This window comes from Magallana gigas, chromosome 7, assembly GCF_963853765.1.
Source record: "Magallana gigas chromosome 7, xbMagGiga1.1, whole genome shotgun sequence".
Classification (NCBI taxonomy): domain Eukaryota; kingdom Metazoa; phylum Mollusca; class Bivalvia; order Ostreida; family Ostreidae; genus Magallana; species Magallana gigas.
Genome location: NC_088859.1, coordinates 32,346,489 through 32,369,751, shown reverse-complemented (window position 1 = coordinate 32,369,751; position 23,263 = coordinate 32,346,489). Strand labels below are relative to the sequence as shown.

General features: G+C 34.0%; 1 protein-coding gene across 5 annotated transcripts; it reads right to left on the bottom strand.

Moving 5' to 3' along the window:
- Window positions 1-258: 258 nt before the first annotated feature.
- Window positions 259-21,751, bottom strand: LOC105344173 (tuberin). Of its 5 annotated transcripts, XM_011451842.4 has the most exons (40): window positions 21,484-21,750; window positions 21,059-21,145; window positions 20,780-20,890; window positions 20,609-20,688; window positions 20,429-20,493; window positions 20,204-20,336; window positions 19,797-19,845; window positions 19,129-19,254; window positions 18,739-18,815; window positions 18,511-18,634; window positions 18,096-18,239; window positions 17,682-17,837; window positions 17,381-17,484; window positions 17,179-17,260; window positions 16,661-16,816; window positions 16,325-16,462; window positions 14,630-14,758; window positions 14,389-14,501; window positions 13,986-14,121; window positions 13,659-13,784; window positions 13,216-13,359; window positions 12,719-12,908; window positions 12,429-12,522; window positions 12,210-12,312; window positions 11,785-11,918; window positions 11,517-11,672; window positions 10,757-11,193; window positions 10,271-10,428; window positions 9,911-10,073; window positions 8,234-8,287; window positions 7,541-7,584; window positions 6,284-6,856; window positions 5,958-6,044; window positions 5,648-5,834; window positions 5,132-5,271; window positions 4,373-4,451; window positions 4,193-4,207; window positions 2,792-2,818; window positions 742-833; window positions 259-412 (listed from the first exon to the last, which is right to left on the bottom strand). In XM_011451842.4, exons 1-40 carry the CDS (start codon window positions 21,607-21,609, stop codon window positions 263-265), a joined length of 5,289 nt encoding a protein of 1,762 aa, XP_011450144.3. In that variant the 5' UTR covers window positions 21,610-21,750; the 3' UTR covers window positions 259-262. The 5 variants fall into 5 exon arrangements, with proteins under 5 accessions (XP_011450144.3, XP_034313760.2, XP_034313757.2 ...); XM_034457869.2 differs by lacking the exon at window positions 8,234-8,287 and having other exon boundaries at window positions 21,484-21,751; XM_034457866.2 differs by lacking the exon at window positions 2,792-2,818.
- Between the last annotated feature and the right edge of the window lie 1,512 nt (window positions 21,752-23,263).

Sequence of the window (23,263 nt, the reverse complement as noted above, 5' to 3'; positions counted from 1 at the left end):
GCTATGATTTATTTTCCATGTAATTCATAGCTTGAAATTGAAGATTGTTGGCAATTAAAAGCACACTATCATTTTTCTTGGACTTATGCTGTAAGCAGTACACATAATACATTCACTTGGGAAATGCAAATTGTAGCTTGTATCGCATGTACAGTTACATCAACAATCCAAAATCTTTTCAACTGCACAGATCAACAAAGTTCACAACATTTGTTTACAGGTGTCTTAAGGTTAATGGTGACAATATGCAGTGGCAAGGCATCTAGACCATGATGTCGCTGAGGTTTTGTTTATCTGTGCTACTAATGACCTTGGCCTTCAGTCGTTTGATCTGACGAAGTCGCTCCAGCCAGTTTGAGGCGTAGGGGTCCTGAGGCTGAGACTGCTGCCTCTGAAGAACCAGGGAGGCAAGCTGTCAACAAATCAAAATTCCAGTCATAATCTTTGAGGGCTGCTGCATTTATTGGTAAAATTCAAATCTATCAATTCATTTTCTTCAAAACAAATCTGATTCTCCCTTTGATATGATGTTGCTACGTATATATCGGGAATAATGGAAGGTATCTCTCTCCTGATTTGTAAAGTGATTTTGTTCAACTTGTGTAAAATTTCACTGCTGGTTTGAAAATGAAATAGAAATGCAACACACTGGCAATATTCATGTACCATTAAGGCAAATATGAGATAAACCAAAGTTTCTTGTGAAGAAAGATAGAAGAAATTGAAAAAAAAGCCACCTACATCACAGTTGACTGCAATCTGTCTGACTAGGGCAGCCAAGTTATCGTCGGAGATAACCTTAGTGTCCTTGTGACCCAGAATGTCTGCTATATCTGCACCAAGAAAAGGAAAGTCAATCAGAAATAATCAAAAATAGGTTATATCATGCAAACTTCAATGAATTTATTCTAAAAATCATGAAGGATATTGACGTCAATTTTTTTTCTTCAATATGCAATCAATATCTAAACCTTGATGGATACATAATATACATGTAGTATATAATTATGACAACAACAAATATCATACACCTAAATAAAAAGTCATGATATATACAATAGCATATAAGATATCCACATACTAAGTTGCATCACATAAAGCATATTTTATAAAAATGCTACATGTGCATATATTTAGGCTCACAGGCAACATTGTTTGCCCGAGCAACTTGTAACCCACAAAGATTACTAACTTTGAAGAATTACTCAAAGATAGATTCTTCTAAATATGCATCAATTTAATATAGCTCAAGGTGATAAAAGTTTAAACATAATTTCTAAAGATGAAGACTGACAACAGCTGGAAAATTTTACAAAAATTATGGCTCACTTGAACTTTCAAATTGGTGACTGAAAACATTTCCAGAATCAAATACAGAGATTACTGAATTTTTTATTGATTTTGATACATGCTTATTTCTACAAGCTCTTACCTTCAATGAATTTTAGATAACATGATATACTGATGTAGTCATGTTCACAAAACCTCACAAATCTACTATTTTTTATTACACCAATGAAAATTTTATCTTAAAAATATAAATGTTTTTTCACCATCTATCTAATAGATCTAGTTTATATGCCTAGTACTATATATATACTATGAAAGCTTTAAAAAATTATTAGGAAGCATTAAGACACTGCATACAGTAAAACAGGCTTATACTTCAGTGGAAGAGACAAACAATTTTCATTCATTTTAAACATATTAATGTGTCCAATAAGTTTATTATATGTTTGTAAGCATGGATTTGCCATTAGCTAGTTAACTAATGTAACCATGTTTTACTGCAGTAAAAAGCACTAGTCTTTTTAAGTTACATCTAAGTGCTGTGTTACAGCAAAGTGCTCAAGTTAGAGCACAGTGCTTAAGAGGTTGTGTTTTTGGTAAATACAGTAGAAAAGTCACACATAATGTGCTCATTACAACTGAAATAGAAGTGTAAATGGGAGCCACTTACCGTAGAATAGTGAAATGCAATTAAAAGCAGATGCTTAGATACAAACACACACGCACAAATCAAATCACACAGATACATGTAAGTAGAATGTACACATGAAATGTAAATGCCTTACTGTATGATATCAATTAATTAGTAGAATGATCAAGTTTGGCTCACAACTTATTTATCATCAATTGATTTACACTGAAAAAATTCTCTACAAAAATTCTCTCTCACTGAATTTTCATTCAAATTAATAATCCTTTGTTAAAACCATACAGGGTAAGAATTAACTGGTCTTGTCACATAAATAAAGATGAAAATAAATCTCACTGAAATACTATTAAAAAAATATTTCGAATTCAATTTAAAGTTGAACTTGTAATGATTAAATCATTTCCCAGGTAGATATATCTTTTAATTTTTCAAAATGACTATATTAAGAGCTGTTGTTTTTTAAAAATAATGTAAGACTATAAATTTTTTTCATACTTCAACTATAACTACTTCATATGGGCTACTACACCTATATATGTCCATTTAACCTTTAATTAGAATATTCAGCTATGAGTCTATGACCGCTGAGGTACCATGATATATTTGAGAAATAAACACTTAAAAAATTCCATAGAGTGCTTTTCCTCCTTCATCAGACACCAAACAGATACATGAACAAATCAAAGCAGACACTGTAATGTAAAGGGTACTAGATATACATGTATATATATAAAACAAATGAGTATATTGCCATGGAGATGAGAGTAGGCCAGGATAAGCAGAGCACACAGATGATGTCAGACACCATAAGCAAGTTCTACGTGATTAGGAGTCCGAGTAAGATAGTGGTACCTGTTGTAATACTGTCTTTGAAAGGCACTTCAATAAAGAGAAAACAGAGCAGTGTTTAGGGGGGGCGATCTTAGTCTTTATTTATTTATACATTTATCAAATAATTCAGATTTAATTAGATTTCAGAATAAGGTGACAATAAATGTTTACAAAACATTTGGTATTATGTTCATATGAATGCTTTTCAAATCATTTTATTACTTTATGAAAAATATTTGTCAGTATCTATACATTTTGTAAAAGATTGCCTGGATATTAGTTTATATTACTCAAAGCAGATTTTTGTAGAAGAAGCAAAAGTTATATTTGTGTGTTTAAGAAGATTGGTAAAGAGCAATTCCACTGGGAAACCATGCTCGATCTGTCAATGGGAAATACATTGGTTTTTAACCAGGCTCATTACTTAAGCAATGGCCAGGCTAAAGCTAAAGGTGAATGGTTCTGGACCAACCATTGAAATCATTCTTCACACAAAAACGTAGATTCAACTTAAAGAAGAATATATAATGTAAAGTATGTCAGGTGATTAGTGTTAGTTTACATCCGATACATTTAACATTACATGGTAATTTTCTTCTTCGTAACAGTCTAAATACTTTAATTTTCAAATGTAAAGATGCTGAGTGGTGGAATACATTGTTTACGCTAAATTCTAACCATTATCAAGCCTAGAGTACAGATTGTTGCAGAAATTGTTTTGAGAGCATGTACAACAGTTGATCTTAGTTGGGGTGTTAAATTATCTGTCCCTCTCACAGTTTATTATATTTACTGTTTTAAATGTTATTAAATGACAATGAATCAGGCTAGTGTCAAAATGACAATGAATCAGGCTAGTGTCATGCTGACAGGTTGATAACCAAAGGTTATAAACAGCCTTTTTCCATTTTTGACTAGTAAAATGTTTTTCATTAAAATGGACCAAAATGTTTGAATTTAAGTTTGACCTGCGTCAGTTGACTTTAAATCAGCTGGCATTCCCAGAGGTTGATAATCAAGCTTTTCCATAATTTATTAATCTGCAGAGTTGGACCATTAAGAGGTTTTTTTCTTAAATCAAACTAAGGACCATGAATGAAATGATGTTATGTGGCCTTGACTTTTACCAAACGACCTTGAATAAGTTCATGGCAGTTTAAGGTTTGATCACATGCATGTTTTTTTATACAAATGTTTGGGGTGAGCAAAATCACAGACCGATATACAGACAGGTAAGTTGGTTTCTAATAATCACCTTTATCCTTCAAACACATTGCAATGATTTTAAAAAGTTAAAAGCTTATCCTAGAGTTGTTAGTTTATGACGTAAATGATATAAGCATGACAACTGTGCTTAAACATTAACAAAGCCATTAACATACAGCAGTAAGAACTTTTTAAATCTAACAAACTAATATTTACATGATTCACTCAAATCTGTGTATGAAAATAAGTAAAATGAATTACAATAAAAAGATCAAAACATAAAATCTTTTTATGATGTAGTAATTTCAACTAAAAAAGACTCTACATATCTACTTATAAATTCATACATTCTAAATATTCGATAAAATAAGTTCTAGATCTTTTCTTAATTCGTACCTTCCTTTGCCTGTAAGGTGACTGCATTGCTTTCATGGTCTAGAGGACGAATCACAATATTCACATAATTAAACTGTCCCTGTAAACCAACAAAAAATTTGAGGTAATTAAAGAATTAAAAAAAAAATTTTTTTTTCACATTTATGAAAATTGCTCGATCTTTGAAGTCTTTCAACTAAAATTGTTTGATAGATTTTCTAAACAAAAAGGCTTTAAAAGTCAACAAAGACAATGCAAAGTAGAGCATGTCTTTGCACAAAATCAAACATGTATTTCTACCAAGAAAGGGAAATTCTGAACCCAAGAACCAGATTCAGATTAGCATTTAAAATAGTATTCAATACATTATTAGAAAACATTAACAAGTAAAATACTTGAGCCCCAAAACTTAGGAAAGGGCAATGAAGTTCCCCTCCTGACGGTAAACATTAGAGAGCAAAATACACAACCAAGAAAGCTCACAAAAAAGAAAGTTAAGCTTGACCCTTAATAAAGTGATTTTCCAATGCTGATACCATATATCCGTTTTTTTTTCATGTGTCACAAATTTAGCAAAAATGGGGACAATTTGTAACATTTTTATTTGTTTCAGTCAGTTTTTGCGATTTGAAATGTTTCTTCTTACATAAATTAATATAGGATATAATTTCTGTATATTCAAAAATATGCGTTATAAAAGTGATCATGAAAAAAAAAGTGAAAATCGCAAAAAATTGGGATATACGGTAGTTAGTGTTATTCAATAATACTGTGAGTCACCTTAATGATCCCGATCCTATAGTCCTCGTTGCTGTCGTTATACACTATGGTCACGTAATCATTCCCGATGTGTAGTTTTTTGGCGTTACAGTTCGGGTCACTATCTCTGTTTGGCATCAGGGTGGCCACATGAAATATTACTGAAATCAAAAAACATAAAGATTATAAACACTCACATTTCTTTAAAGTAAAATAACATATTGAAATGAACTACTGTATATGAATCTATACATTCAAAGATATCACTGGCACATAACCGTACATGTAGTACAAGTAGCTTTCACCACACTGTTATAACTCAACAATATCTCAAATGAACTGTATATTTTTACACATAGGTGCGACCATAGAAATGTTTTGATTTACTAAGGAATTATAATGTACTTACAAAATCATATTTTTAACTTATTATAAATTAGTCAAAAAATGAAATATATCACGAGAATAGTAACACAACTAAGCATTCTAAACTGAACTTCCTCTTATGATTTTAACCCCCATAACACTGGGTCATACCATGCATGGATTCATCCTGCCAGCTGTAAGCAAACTGGCCGTCCTTGCCCTGGCAGTCCAGCCCACCTATATAGACCCGGTCAGGGTTACAGTCTGACAGACGGAGGAGCTGACCCAGACCCTGGACAAAGGCCGCGTAACGCTCCGACCCGTACTGGTTAGACAGAATACCTTTCTCGTCTTTTGTCTACAAGTGTACATTCATATAAACACACAAATACAGGTATGAAATGAAGAAACATAAAGCATATTCAAACCAGTCAGAAACTCCTACATGATATGGCATCAGGAAATATGCTTTACTAATTACCTGCCTAGGTCCAACATATATGACACCTATTTTATGAGTCTCGTAGGGATGAATGTGGTCCAACATCTTCAAAGCTCGAGTGGTGGTCTACAATAGTATTGTGTGCTGTTTTACTAGACTAAGTACAGTGTCACTGTGTCTGATTACAATGAGTCAAAGATTGCCCAAGTTTTAGGAATTGAAACAGCCATCATATACATTCTATTAAGCTTAATTACTAAACATTTGTGTTTTTTAACTAGAAAAATTCAGTCTAAAACATCAATTTTTCTGAATCCATGGGCACAAAAATTATCACAACAGATCAACAGATAAACACCACTTACATCGTTTTGTGGTATGACCAGAGGACTAGTTGAATTGTTGGTAGCTGAACTAAAGACTCCATCATAATACAGCTGCAGAAACACAAAGCTGGGGTTAATGCCTCCCTTCCCCAACTCCTTGCCCCCTGACCCCCCAGACTTCAGTCCATCCCTGGCGGACTGGACCACAGATATGGTGTGACCTCTCACCTTCCTGAAGTCGGGTAGCTCTTTCACCTCATCATGCAGTGACGAGGATTCAGAGCTTGGGGAGGGGCTGGCAGGGGAGACGATCTGGTTCTGTGTGGGGTGGGAGTGGTCAGTCTGGAGGGGTAGATCCTGTGGGTGCTGAAGTTTAGAAGACAGCATGGAAGTCTCAGGCTTGTCCTGAGTTATCTCCCCTTTCCTTTCCGCTATTTGCAGGTTGTCAATCATCACTATTTCCGACTGACTGTCCCGTGGGTCCAGGTTTTCTCCACTTGAGCTCAGCAGGGAGGGAGAGGAGTTACTGCGCTGAAGGGACGTGAACTTTAGCTGCTCCTTGCTTATTGAAGGAGGAGGAATGGCCAGACCATTAGGATCGGATTCTTCTCTCTGAATGAAATTTGTTTACTAATGTAAAATCATTAAATGTAGTTCTATTAGACTGGAAAAATAGACTGGAAAGCAGGCAAGATTGTTTCTAGATTATTTGAATTGTTTTACAAGTATCACAATGCACTGCAGGCAAAAAAAAAAAAACATATCCTAACATTAATGAACTCCAATCCAATGTTCGATAAATCTAAATTATCCAGAATTTTTTTTTCGTACCATAAATTTGACTTTTATATAGACAAATTTAAAAAGTCTTGTAGTGTTGATATTACACACAATTATTCAACGAACTGCTTGGCTTAGTGGCTCCACAGAGACCTATTATCTAAAGGTAAAGGGGTTCAAGCCACCAATGCCTGGTATATACATTCTTTTTTTTTTTAATTCTTTTTATTTAATTTTATTCATAAAGTTTGAATGATAAATAACATTTTTATGATGAAAAAAAAAACACTTTGTGGATGTGGATCAGAGAACCTTAAAGTAACAATGATGTTAAAACATCAGATAATAACAACAAATCATTCATTTTTTGTAAGAATTCAACAAAGAAAGAATAAAAATTACCTAATATCTAATAACTAGAAATTATTGGCACTGCATAGTAATCTTTTCCTGATATATATCATATGTTCTTTACTGGTTCAAAAACTAATAATTATCTATCATCTCAATGATTACCTTCTTCTCATCTTCTGACAATTGGGTCATTCTTTTTGCATGACCTGGAGAAAAAGACCAATTTGTTAATCTTCTAATTATCATTTAATAAAACAATTAAAGTAACATCTTAATTAAGTTGAATTTTCATGCATTATTACAACAACTTGTTTCCGATAATTTTTATGAAATATTTACAATGGCATTAAAATACATGTACAAAAATATACACTTTGTTTGCTGTTTAATTGCACTTTACAAATGATAAGATATATAATTTCAGATGACTGATATTTTCATATTTACAAAGAATTTTCAATACAAGGTCATGTATAATACTAGTATCTTGTCAAAGAAATATTTCACTCCAGGTGATTGATATTTTCATATCAATACATACGTGTATTCTCTTTTAAGGCAGAATTTGGTCATACATTTACATATTTCAACACTAATTCAATCCAGTGATGAACATTCTTTTTTAAAAAGCAAAATGGTAGGTAAGTCATAAAAATAAGCTGTAAAAAATAATGAAGAATGAAAAACAAGGAGATAAGTAGAATTTGTTAAGCTAAAAAGTTTGACATTTATTTGAAAAACACAGTAGAAATCAATGTGATATAGCATATCAGTGATTGTGGTAAGTCAAATAGAATGAACACAGGAGAGCCGATACAGTGTTAGTGCTGACAGTTAATCATTCCCTCTACCTACCGTCGTCCGAGTCATCCTCGATACTAATCCTGATAGAATTAGTACTGCACAGGTCTACAATAGTTACAATACACACACATCTGATTACTGGACACACACACAAAGTATCACACACATGTACACATAATCTATACTTCTAAACACATATAAAACATGAAGATGTATTACTCCTACACATAAGAGTCTCCTTTGAAGTCATACAGCCTGGATCGCGGGGGTGTTAAGGAAGCATATAGGCAATTTAGCGTCTTATTTTGACTGTTATATTCAAAATAGTGAAATTAAATAACTATTTTGAATACGATCAAAAACTTAGTATTATCCTTTGAAATAGATGTCAGTGCAATAAAATCGGGTAGTACATTACTGCCACATTGGTGCATTATCACGTGACAACTATAAATAGCTTACGTATATTCCTTAACATAAAATGAGATAGAACAACACTACCCCGCAATTTCCAAAATAAAATAAATATACTAAGTGAAGGCAAAACATCTCAGTTTAATCAAAACTGCTGCTAGAATCCTATTGTTTTCTTAATTCAATAGTTATTCATCCGGTTCTCGTAAAACCTTCCCAACTTTAATAAAGTTTGTACGCAAAACGGCAAGTTGCATCAAAACAACACACAACATGGGATTCTAGCAGCACTTTTCAATTTAAGCATTGATCAAACTAATGATACATATAAAATTCCAAGTTCAATATATGCGGGGTAGTGTTGTTCTAGTCGGATTTTTATATCGTAAACAATGACAGAGGAAAGCCTGGCCGAGAAATAAAAGCAAATTTACATACCTTTTAGCGAATGATTAATAAAACTAGTGTCTCTCCCAGTATTCTTATGTTCCATTCTCAATAGAGCACACCACAATATTTTATTAGAGTTCTTAGATTAGTTATATTTTGAATATGTTTACAATGCTTTCCGATCAAATTCACACGACATTCAACTTTTAGTCATGACGTCATCAATGTGTAAATCTACGTAATACAAACTAATTTCTGGAAAAAAATTGACTTCAGTATTTTTATTTGCTTTTGGTCTACGTTTCGTTGCTTAGATAATTGAATATGTACATAATAACTAAGATTTATGATTACACGAAATTACATGTAACTCAGAATCCATATGCTTCCTTAACACCCCCGCGATTTACATAGTGTATAGAGTGCTATGTTAAAAGTATCAGTATCTTGCCTTGATTGAGTTTTGTGTATGCTTGCATGGAGTAATACATGTACATACACACATATATAATTATGAATGCAAATACTAAATGCATATACATATGTATATAGAGTTTCTAACTGTAACACAGCATGTGTAGATAGGTAGCATTGGCAAGTAGAAGTATCATCTGAGATCGCATGTACACATATCATAATGTCTAGCATATATTTATTTATCTACAATTCAAGCCACAATTATATGATATTCTACATGCATTTCTGAAAATTCTATCTATCCATTAAAATCCGTAGGAAATCTTAATCCGAAGCAATTAAATTATTTTGAAAACTTAATTAGGTGTTTGATAAGTACTCAAATATACATGCATCTTAGTTTTTTGTCTTGAATTTCTAATTCTTTATTCATGGAAAACACACCATGTACCCATTTCACATGCCCATAGCATACCCTTAAATACAAAAAAAATTGAATCAAGTTACCTCCATCTTGACTGTGGTCTGATGGGAAATGTTGGTCATACAGAGACTCGTACTCTGCTTCCCCGATGCTTCCACTCTCTATGCGGCTGTGCAGACTTTCCAGGTCAGGCTCCTTCTTCTGAACGGATGCAAATAACATGGTAATGTCTGGGGCCTGGGACTCCTAACAGATGGCAAAATAAAGTTAGCAGGATTCATGTTGTGGTAAAATTTAAATGTATTTGTTCAAAGGCACTTCAGTGCATAAAGATAATCAAAAAGACTTACATTCCACCCACTGTCAAAGTTGTAAAAATGTCAGTTGATGCATAAATAACTTTTATTTCATTTTAATGTATAGTGCCAAATTTGAGTTATTACCTGCATGGATGTGTGAGATGGGTCATTTTCAATGCGCATCATCCAGGCCACATTGCCACTTGGACCTCGAATGAAGATTTCTGCCCATACAGTGCACCAACAGGAACAAGTATTGTTCTGAAACACTCTGCCATCAGAGGTATGCTTTTTCTGTATACCTAAAACAGAAGTTGAATGATTTTTTTTCAAATCAAATATGAGGTTTACTAGGAATACCCATAAATGGAGTGCACATTGTAAAAATTTACATCTCTTATAGTATATTGTGTACATGTATTTGAATACTGTGGAAACATATAAATATTTAGGGGCAAACTTTCATGGATAATTAACTTTTTAATGATTCAAGGGGATGAGGTTCAATGAAATCACTTGTCTATGAAGTTTGTGATACATTATTGATTTGGTAATGATCACTTTTAATGTTTTGTTCAAAATGTATGGATGACTCTTAAATATTTAGGGACAAGGAAAGGAAGTCCTTACCTATAAGGAAGGCCTCCATAGCCTCTGTCTCTAGTCCAAGTTTTGTGGGGGTGTGGTCAGAGAGAGAGGACCCAGTCTGGACCCCTACCTGAGCTACCTCATGCTCCGGGGTACTCCCTGGACTGTTCATCATGTCATCGAACGACATCCTTGGCTGAATGCCAATGTCGTCAGTACTGGCCTTGCTTTCTATAGTCGAAGCACTACGAGTAACAAATGCTGACTTGTGGCGCCTTCGGGTGGAGGTGGAAGGTGGTGCCGGTTTTGGTTCCGGTGGCTCTCCATTGTTCTGGTAGAGAGCAAGACATTTGTCACACAGCCCTGCGTTGTTGGACTTGTTTCCTCCACCCCCACTGGTTGTTATGGTGACAACCTTATTTCCAAGCAGCCACGTTTGAGACTGGCCATTAGCTAACAAAAACTCTGCTACAGGTGATCTACAAAAGATTGCGTTTTACAAATTTTCATAGATTAAATTCAATAAGGATTGGAAAACAGTCTACAACAGATGCCACAAGATATATAAAATCTACATACCCAGTACTCAGTACTGGTATATCTTATTGTTTTTAAATGTCTACATAAAAATCCCCCCCCCCCATCCCCTAACCTCTAAATAAAAACTAACCAATTGTACCATACACTCATCATTTATAACATGTTTACAACAATCTTGAAACATTTTATAAAAAATCATTAAAATCGTTATTAAAAATTCCATTGTTTAGGTTCAGCACCCATAGAACCAACTTCCTCTTACCTTGCTGGGATGGCACTGTAATTGCCGTAAGTGTAGCGAGACATGACGTCTAGACAGGTCTCTGTCAGTTCATGGTGATACTGGGACAGCTTGTTGTCTACAGGTGCCTGGTAGTTCTGGCGGGAAATGGCCGACCCAGAGTACATTCTCTTGCGGCTGTGAAGGTTAACATTATGCAAGCACTTAATTCCCCAATCCGCTGTTCATATCAAAGTGTTTAAATAGGAATCTACAGAATGAGTACACCTGTTTTGGACTCGAAGCTTACTTTCTATATGCGGCCTCGTTGAAGCTGCTGGATCGACTACGGTCACTGGAATCCTGGTTTTGATTCTGCTGCTGCTGCTGCTGATGAATAATGGCGTTCTCTTCAAACTGTTGTATGATGTTGGCTTGTAAACCCTGAAAAAATACAAGATGAAGCTTGTTGTAAGCGACACACAAAATGGAATTTCAACATGACAGATTAGATATGACAAGTCAAATAGTATTAATTTAGTTTTTCTCCTTAATAAATTTGAGTTGAACAAATTTAATTTAAAGTAATATTTTTTCCTCTCGATTTCAACCCATTAATCTTTAAAGTTTCAAAACCCATTAATATTTAAAAATTTGAACCTTTGTTTTTAATTACCTATATACATGTGAATTGTGTATATACTCTTTTCCTGGCTATTTACGTAGTCTCATTACCTTTTGGATAAACTTAACAAAGCTTTTTCTGAAGGGAAGACGACATCTCATAAACCAGATAGCTATAACATGGTGGGCCAAAGACACAGTGTAATGGCTAAACCTGCAAAAAGGATCCAAAAATCATGTTTAATACCTGAGCATCAAATCTAATAAGTATTTTGATTACTTCATCTTTAGCTTACGTGATTGATATGGTGTACAGTGAGGCTGACTTACTTGAAGGGGTTGGTGTAGGGCAGGGCTATAGCAAACACACTGCGGTACTCTTCTTCCACAAAATTAGCATACATGCGTGGTAGTCTTACAATACCTGTGTATTCAAAAAGTAATTAATCACCTTTGATTAAGGTAAACTGTATTTGTTAAAATTCTACATTTGCACAGAGGTTCAAATGAATCTGACGATTTTCTATCGTACATGTAATTGCAAGAGTTTAAAGTCTGTTCATTTTCTGTTGCGATTATACCATGTTTATATTAGCAGTGTTAACGTTGTCCCCCCTTACTTGATAGGAACGCCAGTACAGGAATGGCCATGTGGACGGTGGCGGAGATTCTGGACAGCTGCAGCAGCACTGAGGGGAGGAGCCGCATCATCACATCCTGCATCTCCAGGGTACAGATCCTCAGCGAGTTGGTGCAGGTCTTGGCACACTTTGACACCAGTCCAAACTCCAAGCACTTTATCATCTCCATCTGTTTGATGCACAAATAGACTCATTTCATACAAACAGAAGAGACATTGCTGTATTGCAGATACAATCAAACCTTGTTGTCTCAAATTCAACGTAGAAATCAAATTAATTTGAGATACATCCAAGTACCTGCAGTATCATGGTATTAAAGATACCACATCTTAACCTTTAATTTTATTTATATGAATGTGATTTTTCTTCTCTTTCAACTAGGAAAAGTTAAGTCCAAGTTGTGTTTAAAGAGAGATCATTTCTACAAAAGAAAGCTTTGAACAAAAACACATCCCCCTTCCCCTGCCTTCACTTACCGCTCTATTTCTGTCCAGATATTTGTGATAGGAAACCATAGAGGCCAGCACAGGGAATACAAAGGTGTGGAAGTCGGACCGGGTGAATTTACCTGATGGGGTTCCATGAAGCTTCTCAGGAAAATTCAGCTGTCGGTCATTAACCTGTATGAAAATGGGGTAAAATTTATTTTTAATATTCCTGTCGATGAAAAGCAATGACTGAAACCCTCAAAATACATTATGAAAATAAATCTTAAACTTGCATATATTGTAATAGCCAGATTTATTTAGCTCATTAACAGACACTGCTACAGAAGAATGAATAAAATGAGCTTGGGTGGACAAAATGGCTATCGTAATGAAATCCCAAAAAGATAAAATGGACAGGTTTTATGATAAGATGTAATTGTATCAATCTAAAGTAAAGATTTTTTATAATGACATCTATTGTTTTGACATACCATGGCACAGAGTTGATGGCAGAGGGAGTTGATGAGGTCATGGTTGGCTGACAGTATGAGGGTTTTGTTCTGGAGGAGGAGGGGCAGGTTGACCAGCACTCGCTCCAACACCTCCCAGTCCTTGTCCTGGAAACAACAAGTACATTTCATCTCTATATTACAGGTAGGTTGAATTGCATACTTTTCCACATAAATTTACCTCTTCATAATTCAGAGCACCTTCTTGTAAAAGAGTACAATAACCCTTGACATATGAAGTTAAAACCAACATTTTAACCTTAACAAACATACAAACAAACACTCATGTCTGAATTTTGCTGTACTTACATTTTCTAAACAGGACAAGAAAAGACTAAATGACTTTTTATAGTCCAGGTAGGCGGACTCTGACCACATGAATGCCACGGTGTCCGTGGTTATGGAATTATTCTCCTCTTCTTCCATTTCACTGAAGTTTGGTTGTCTACAATGAACCAAAAAAAGTTTTCATATTTGTACATGTTTTAGCAGCTCCGCTTGATGCTACATGTACATGTACAACTTTTACTTTGTACTTAAAAACATTCAAATGTTGATAAAAGAACATTCAATTTGGTTAGAGCAAACTCTTTTATCATGATCTGCATTCATGAAAAATATTTCAAAATGAATAAATTGCTGCTTTTTTTTCCGATTCTGTGTCTTTAACTGATCATAACAATGACATGTATATGTACTGATGTTCTCTTACACTTCTGCACAGCTGAGGTATGGACTAAATGCTAAGTGGGCATCTACATTCTTGTCTATGAATCCAAGTCTGTACAGATTGTCGGCTCTCATGTAAAGCAGCACTTCTACAACCTGTTCAAAAACACACACAAAACCATTTCTGATAGAATAAGGCCTAAAAGTTAAATTTCAAATTCTACAAAATTAAATTCTGGTTGAAATTTGGTTTAAATATACCAACCAGCACAAGAGTTGCTTACATTTTTCCTGATCTGAACCGCGGTGTGGCTCATGAAGTTTTTGGGCTCGGTGTACTGGTGCTTCATGTGTAGCAGCAACAGATCGTAGATCTTCAAGCAATGGCTGGGAGGGTCTGTATATAATTTTTGCTACAAGACAAACAAGCAATGTCCAATCAAAGATCATCCATCGTGAAATTTAGTGAATTTTATATTGGTTTTTGATCAAATCTTCCAAACTAGAAAACTGACCAGTCAGGAAGGGCCCCGCTATGACAATTAATATAGAGAAGTGAAAAAAACTTTGAATTCCATCCTCTTTATATTAACAATGATGAAAAATAAATGCCCGGCAGAAGATGTAAAGAACTGGAATATATAGGATCTCGTGATTTGTAGTTGGATATGATTTTCATCCAACAATTAAAGTGTTTTTTTCTTGAGCCTTAGTGAGGGGATAAAACACACAAGTTGGATAAAAATCATATTATACTACAAATCATGAGATTCTATTTATGCCATATTTTATACACCGCAATCAATGTTTACACTGTTTATAAAACTCTACATTATTTTTACTTCATTATGCCTAGGCAAATCCCATTGTAAAGTCACAACTGTGGAATATCAAAAAAATATCCAATGAGTCATATCCACGGGATAAAGTGGGTTAACATGGGATGAAATAAAATTTGTTAAAAAAACAAAGAATTGATACCAATGCAATGATACCTAGGCTTTGCCTCTATTCAATAAAACTATCATAAATCATTGTGTACGGTATTTTAACCAAAAAAAATATGAATATTATATTTCAAATCCATATTTCAAAGAATGTACACAATACTACACATCATTCAAAATTGACCTTAACTTCAAAACAAAGTTCATTTGCAGACACAGGCAGTGCAGTAATTAATCTCAATGTGACAGATAAAGATAAAGCTTAGGATTTTCTTCCTGTGGAAGGTTAATTAATCCCAAAGGACAAATATTGCACAGCCTTCCATGTATACAATGGTAACATTCTCAGCAGTTATCTCTCTTTGCCCATTCATTCTCAGCAGTTATCTCTCTTTGCCCATTCTTCTTATGCATAGTTAGGAATCTACCCCACCACCCCAGCTCCAAACCAGAAGACATAGAGAACCAAACTTAGCATCAAAATATGTATTTCTGCCTACTGAACTACCATACCAAATTTGAACTTGATTGGGCAACCATAAAAAAAGTTATTAGAAAAAAACAGGAAATTTGTGGACGGAAGAGTGACAGACGGACGGACGGACAGAAGGACGGACGGACAGAGTGATTACTATAGGGCACCCGCAAATCCTTGCGGGGCCCTAATAACCAATGCTAAGACCTCATTTCAAATCTAGATCTTAAGATGCCATGAATAAAACTCCCAGAGGAGTAATTACATAATAAATTTTTTTTTATTTAGAGGCCAATTGGTAAATGTTCACTTATTAAACTTGATTTATGAATTAATTGTATTTATTATCTTGGCATATTATATTAATTCTACATATATTATCAATTGGCGATGTTATCCAAGTTTAACATAAGTAAATATTCAAATACTAAAACATATTTGTACACATATATGGAAAACATCATACAAATTTTGAGTCCTGAGAAAATTTTAATTTTACAAAATTTACATCATCCATTTTGTCATATTGCCCTATGAACTTTTCTGCTTTCCCTAACCTTGAAGAGTTCCACTAGTCCCAACATGGCTGTCTTCACATCTTCCAGCTGGTGTTCCTCTAGCTGATGTATGACCTCCGACCCTTCCACCTTTGGATAGGGCGAGGCAAGGTGAGCCGAAAGGGGCCGGTTAATCAACTGAAAAAATCAAATAAACCATCAAATCATGACAAAGTAATTGTTAAAACAAAATAAAAATTTAATTTACAATGTATGTGCAAATCATTTAGAAAACCATGGAGTTTGGTTAATTTTTTTTTCAATTGAAAAACATGTATTTTCTATAAGCTGTACCAAAAGAGCAGGGAACTGAATTTCTAAATAATTATCAGTAACCTTTTCTATGATTGCCATGATCTCCACAAAGCAAGATGGAGTACATCCATTAGCCAGCAACAGCAACATGTCTGCTGCTACCTTCCTGACTTGAGGGTCAGGATCAGCCTCTATATGGCACAGGTGGGGCAACACGACTCTATTGATCAAAACATCCTACAAAAGAAATCACAGGAATAGGCACTACCAAATCTATTGTCCAACTCCAGTACTGGTATGTTTATACTGCAAGTCGTTTTAATTCCACTGTGTTAAAATTTCACAATTTCTCAAAAAGTACCAAATGTGATGGTTTTAATTGCACAAATATAATTCAAAGCAATGGTCAAAGTATAAGGATTAAAAGGTTTTTGGAAACTAATATTAGTATTCACAACTTCCACTATTTTAATTTAGACAACCTTTTCTCTGGACTGGCTATTTATAAAGCATTAAACATCACTCTTAAAACTTATTAATACATGTATATGGAGTACTATTCATATTGTTTTCTAAATCCTTCCGAAACAAATTCTCACCTCATGAATGTGTTTGTTGATGCTGAGAACCAGGTTTAGTTTATCCAGGGCCTTCACCCGTATCTGAGTCCTGGTTTCATTCCTGTACAGTCATAAACCACATTATAAAAATTAACTTGACACAAACCCCAACTAGATGCAAGCAGATAAGGAATATAGATAACTACAAGAATAAAACAGCAAGAATGAAAATGGGACATACTTAAAGTATTTCTCCAGCAGCTGATGCAGGTGTGTAACCCAGTTTTCTTTGGAAGGGTTGATTTGTTGAGCTTGGTGTTCTATCAGTAAGGTCACAGAGCTCTCCTGTCAAAAGGGAAATAATTCAAAAACATTTAAATTTGTCTATTAATAAATCTAGTAAATTTCTAAATGTGTTTTTAATATGATATGGTCAATCATTAAAAAAAAAATGAAAATTCAAAATGCTGAAAAAAATTATTGGGTTGGGGCAATTTTGATGGGTTGGTCAGAGTACATCAAACAAATTTTTAAAATTTTACCGGTCTCTTGTTGGCACACATTTCAATGATTTTAAAGAATCTGGTGATACAGCCTGAGAACTGTCCCTGGGCGTGGAGCTGTTCAATGTTTGTCAGAATGTCATGGAGGTCGGCCTGAAGCCGAGGGTCATAGGATGGTTGAGCAAATGTCGGATTCTGCAGAGGAAAAATAAGATCTGTTAAATGCTACTGACTAAACATTTAGCAGTGGATGCACATATACAAGAAAAAATAAATCAATTTCAACACTAAAAACATTTAGATTTCATAACCTCTTTCACATTCATTAAATCAAGATTTTAATGTAACCTGCAAATTTTGATTCAACGATCTTTTTCACATCAAAAAGAGTTTATGTTTATGCAGTAGATTTCCATGTACATGTATGATCTTTCTACTGAGGGCCTAGCGTACCTCTGTCAGTTTGAGCAGCCTCTCCAGTATGTCCAATACAATGTGCCAGGTGACAAGCTGAAGGTCCTTGCCGTACTTACGGACCAGTCGCTGTATGTTCAGCACCACCTCGTGGGCCACAATAAAGCTGTTTGTGTGCAGCACCTGTTTAATGATCAAGGTATAAGGACGTTTATCATGTGAGTAAAAAGGATCATTTCATTTTGTTTGAAAATCAAACAGCAGTCATTCTTCTTATCAAATTTTTGCCTAATTGTGAGAAGTCAATGAAAAGAAAGAAATAACCATTTTATATAAACAATCATAGATCCTTATGTCAACAACAAAATGAAAGAATAATGAGCTTGCAGTTTTTGTTCGGTACACCTGGTACATAACTACAGGTATGATATGTAAACCTGTATTTAGGTCTTACCTGTAAGAAAGATGGCAGCACGGAGGAGAAGGTGTGCCTGAGGGTGGGGACCTTCCTGTAGCCCCACAGGGCCATGCCCACAAAGTACACCACCCCCCTCAGTAGTTCCTGGTCCTGGACATTTCTACAATTTGAAATTTCAAATTTACTGTATTTTCTACCATTTCAGTAACAAATTATACAATATGTAAATCAGATTTACATGAAAGAATGCAAAGAATGACTAACTTGACATCTTGCATCATACAGCACATGTTGTAAATACTGCTGTGTCCAAGATGTGTGCCAAGTAACTTTCTCATTAACTGAAACAGATGAGAGACAGATATACCAGGCACACTAGAAAACAGTGCACAACACTTAACAGCAATACATGTACATGGAGAACACAGTAAATAAGATAGATTCTCAATCAAATGAAATATACAAGTGATATCAGTGACAGCCTCGTTACATTAAGTGATATCAGTAACAGATTAAGTACAATAAATACAAGTGATGTCAGTTACAGCTTAAGTGATATCAGTAACAGTCTAATTACAAGTGATATCAGTAACCGTCTAATTACAAGTGATATCAGTAACAGCCTAATTATAAGTGTTGTCAGTGATAACCTACCTCCCAGCTGGCCTCTGAGAACTTGGAGATATTGACAGTGTGACAGAGAGCAGAGATAAAGCTGACCAGACACTCTGTGGGCAGGTAACTGTAGCACAGAACTACATCCAGGACATCTAAACACAACTACAATCAAACAGGGAGAAATTACATAATAAATGTCATCAAATCTGTAACAAAATAACAAAAGGGCATCCAAGTAATATAATTTACAACCAAATGACAAGAATTTATTGAAAATTATCACACTATATAAGATTTAATGACAACTCATACAATTTTTTAAAATATTGGTAATATAAATGTTCTGATGGTTCAAATTACAAAACATAGTAAAAGATAACCAAAGTTTATATATTTAAACAACTCTAGGATATTGTCAATGCAACATATTTGCATCTTTTTTTCAGTCTTATAAAATGTGAATGTATTGCGGTAAGTAAAATTGTTAATTCTATAACTAGCGAATTATATAATTTACACTTTTTTCATAGTACATGTAATCTTTTTCTGCAGTGTATATAACTGAAACATCAATACATTCTAATTTGTAAGTATATGTCTGGATAATATTACTTTAACCACCAATGCTAAAAAAGCTTAATCAACCCCTAAAATAGTGTATTGTCAGAAATACTACACAATTTGTGTTACAAATGAATCCTTACTGTCACATCCTCTTCAGGTCTTCTTCTGTTTAACAAAACACATGTGTTCCTATTCAGAAAAACAACAGTCATTATTTCAGCAAAATAAGATAATCAATCAATTTATTGGCTATTAGTTATGAAGTATACAGAGTGAATCATTTAAAAAAAATATATATATCTTAAATGATTTAAACCTCTACAAACAAATGAATTTCAAGGAAATACATGCATGTATACATCTTTAAAATCATGAATTCAGACTACTGGATAGCAACATGTCTTCATGTATTTTTAATTTCAATATAAATTGTAGGAGTTCTCTCTCTTATCAATGACAAAACAGAGAATGAGTCATAATCAGAAGACTGATCAATACACACAACACATCTGTAAGTACATGTACAAGTACTATGTAGAGTCCTTACTTGACCAGTCCTGCCACCACCTCCTCATCCAAGTACGCAGCATTGTACTTTATAACGTGGACCAAGAGTTTCAGAAACTCCCCAAGTTTCTCTGTATTGACAACAGATGGCATCCATTCCAACAGAAAGGGACCTAAATAAATCAAATATGAAAGCATGTGTTTGAAAGGCATTCTAAGTAAGTAAAAGAAACTCAGATATCACATTCATGGAAAGAGCAACTACCTGCTGATTCTTCAAATTCTTGCAAATTTTTCCCATTTTCACTTAAAACTTTGAACAGTGCTATTCTGTAAGAGAGAATTGACTTTATATAAAAAGCAACTTTCAACATCTTTTAAATATATTTATGTCATTAACTTATAAAACTGCAATATCAAAGTCTTAGTTTTGACTGATAATTACCTGTAAGGTAAGTCACAAGGTACATTCAGCTGTCTAACAACTCGAAAGAAATGAGCTCTCAATATGCCTAGGTATTGAAGCTGTCAACCAAAAAGGCACATGTAATACTCTCTTGAATGAGATAACACCAAAAGAATTTAAGCAGAATCGTAACTCAGTAGGCTGTCTTACCTGTCCTTCGACAAGGCACTGAATGAAATGGAGAGCTGTGTGGCGGTTTTCTGCTTTCACCGATTGATCCAGTAGGTCTTTGACACTGAACCACAATGCCTCTATTGCATTCTGTTAAAGAAATACATGACGGGACAATATGGTCCATTCAATAAAATTTGTTGTCACATATTTTACTAAGATGACCATTTAATTTCGTGAAATGACTTAGCACCTAAATTGAAGGAAACCACAGTATACAGTATAAGAAAAATTGTAATGAGCATTTTTGATCCTGACCTCTTCAAGTTTCTTTTGCTGTACAATGTCACATAATTCTCGTATTGTTTTCAGTCTGTTGTTTGCTGGACTCTCTGGACCAATATCCTACAGGATTGTAAGCAATTCGGTTGAGAGAAAAAGTCAGATAAATGAATAAAGATTTTGGTATTTTTTAAGATTAATTATTAGCTGTATTTAGCCTTTTCTCATGGACGTATATACTAACTAAACGTCCCTGCTTTTCTCAATGAAAATGTAAAGTCAGCATATTTTGCATTCCTTTTAAAATCTTTGGTAATTTGTACAGACAAATCTTCATTTTAAATACGCAGAATTAAAAAATGCAGATTGAAATAGAATCAACTAAAAAGAACATGAAGATTGCATTACATGATGACGAAATTGTCGAATAATGAGATACGACATATAATGCATGTGCATACCTTTAATATCTCTGGAGTAAATAATAATTCCTTTGTCTGTGGACGGTGAAATGATGCAGCATTAGTTCTCTCTTTGATGCCAAATAAATTCTTCAACTTGCTTTTAAAATTTTCCTCCTTTGCCATTTCATTATCTTCGCACCCCTCTTTTATCTCGAATTTGTTCAGTATCTTTCATACCAGGAACACCGATCCCGATGTAAATTTAGATGGAGGATAAGGGACCTTCACGTACACGCTTAATTCTATCTTTGCATGATAAATGCCTTTCACTTAAAAATAATTTCATGATGAAATAAATATCAAGTTATCCCATGATTTAATCGCAAAGTTTACTTTTCCAATAAAACGTGAACTTGTCTGCGATGTTGTGTGAGTCATTCGTAGTGATACGGTAATAAATCTAATGACAGGAAGGAGGTGTTCACGAACCAGACGGGTGAACGCTGCATGTTCTTGTGCAATATATTTCTTTTTTATTCCAATACTAGCACGTAATTCTGAAGCAAATTCAATTGAATATTTTCACAAAAATCAAATCAACTGGACATCGCTGTTCAGATTCATACGGACATAAATTACATATGTATTTGATAATTGCTGCTTGAAACCACACGAAATCTCTTTTTTTATATTATCAATTTCTTTTTATATATTTATATATTTCTTTCTAATATACTCAAACCCCTGATGTTACATGTGAATGTACATTTGTACATTGTCACCATCAAAAAAAAATACAAAAGTATTTGGACATAAATGTATATTGCGATGCATAAATCAATTGAGCGCCTTTATTGGTAATAGATGTCAAACTCATACCTTAAAAGGTTAATACGTTGCCTAGTCCATGAACTGATAACCCCTCGTTATTTTCGTGATCACATACTTAAAATAGTACACATTATTTTGTATTAATTGATATTCTGCTAAAAAAATTTTTTAATATGAACACCATGTGCAATGATGGTGCTTGAAAAAAGTAGCTAATTTCGCAACAAAAATTAAAATCCTTCCTTTTCAAATCAAAACCAAGTTGTTATCAAATAAGTTAAACACCCGGGGCCCATTTCACAAAGATTTCCTAAGATGTTTCCTAAGATAGAAGTTAAGATAAGCCTAAGTTATAACTTAGGAAGTTCCTAAGATTTGTCATAGCTGTTTCACAAAACTTTCTTAGCGTAACGCAGTTGACTAAATCTTATCTTAAGATACATTGTAAGCCACTTTTTAAATCATTTCGTTTATTCCCAAATTACTAGTATATCGATCATGTAAATTTCTTTTCAATATGTCACGGATTTAAACTTTGTAAGTAAACGTAAAAACTCATTCCCTTATTCACCTAGAAACAAATTAGAAAAAAAAATTTAAAACGTGTAAATAGAGTGTAAATAGTGTAGTGCCTATGTGCATGTACTGAAATTATGTACAATATTTTACCTTCACATGCATACACGAGTAGATAAAAATGACGTAATATACCCATACGTATATTCTTTAAAAACTGTATTTTTTTTTTAATTTGAGAGATCGCAGTATACGGTATATTCCTGTAATGGTTGATATAAGAATGTTTTTTTTGTTTGTTTGTTTTTTTGTTTTTTGTTTTTTTACAAAAGACCGCAAATAAATGCATCTTGACTGATAGAGTAAGCGAGGATAAACGACAACAATTTCTTAATGAAACAGCAATCCCATGGATGATTTAACATCGACATACCTAAATCACTTACAGGTCACTCCTACCCCTCCCAACAAAAACTGAAATAAAGAACCC

What these genes read in the sequence shown, in the direction of transcription:
- LOC105344173 (XM_011451842.4), bottom strand. Translation starts at nt 21,609, where the DNA reads ATGGCAAAGGAGGAAAATTTTAAAAGCAAGTTGAAGAATTTATTTGGC. An exon ending in TGCTGCCATCTTTCTTACAG is followed by an intron (nt 18,240 to 18,510) that starts GTAAGACCTAAA and finishes ATCATTAAACAG; the next exon opens with GTGCTGCACACAAACAGCTT. An exon ending in TATATGTTGGACCTAGGCAG is followed by an intron (nt 5,835 to 5,957) that starts GTAATTAGTAAA and finishes GTACACTTGTAG; the next exon opens with ACAAAAGACGAGAAAGGTAT.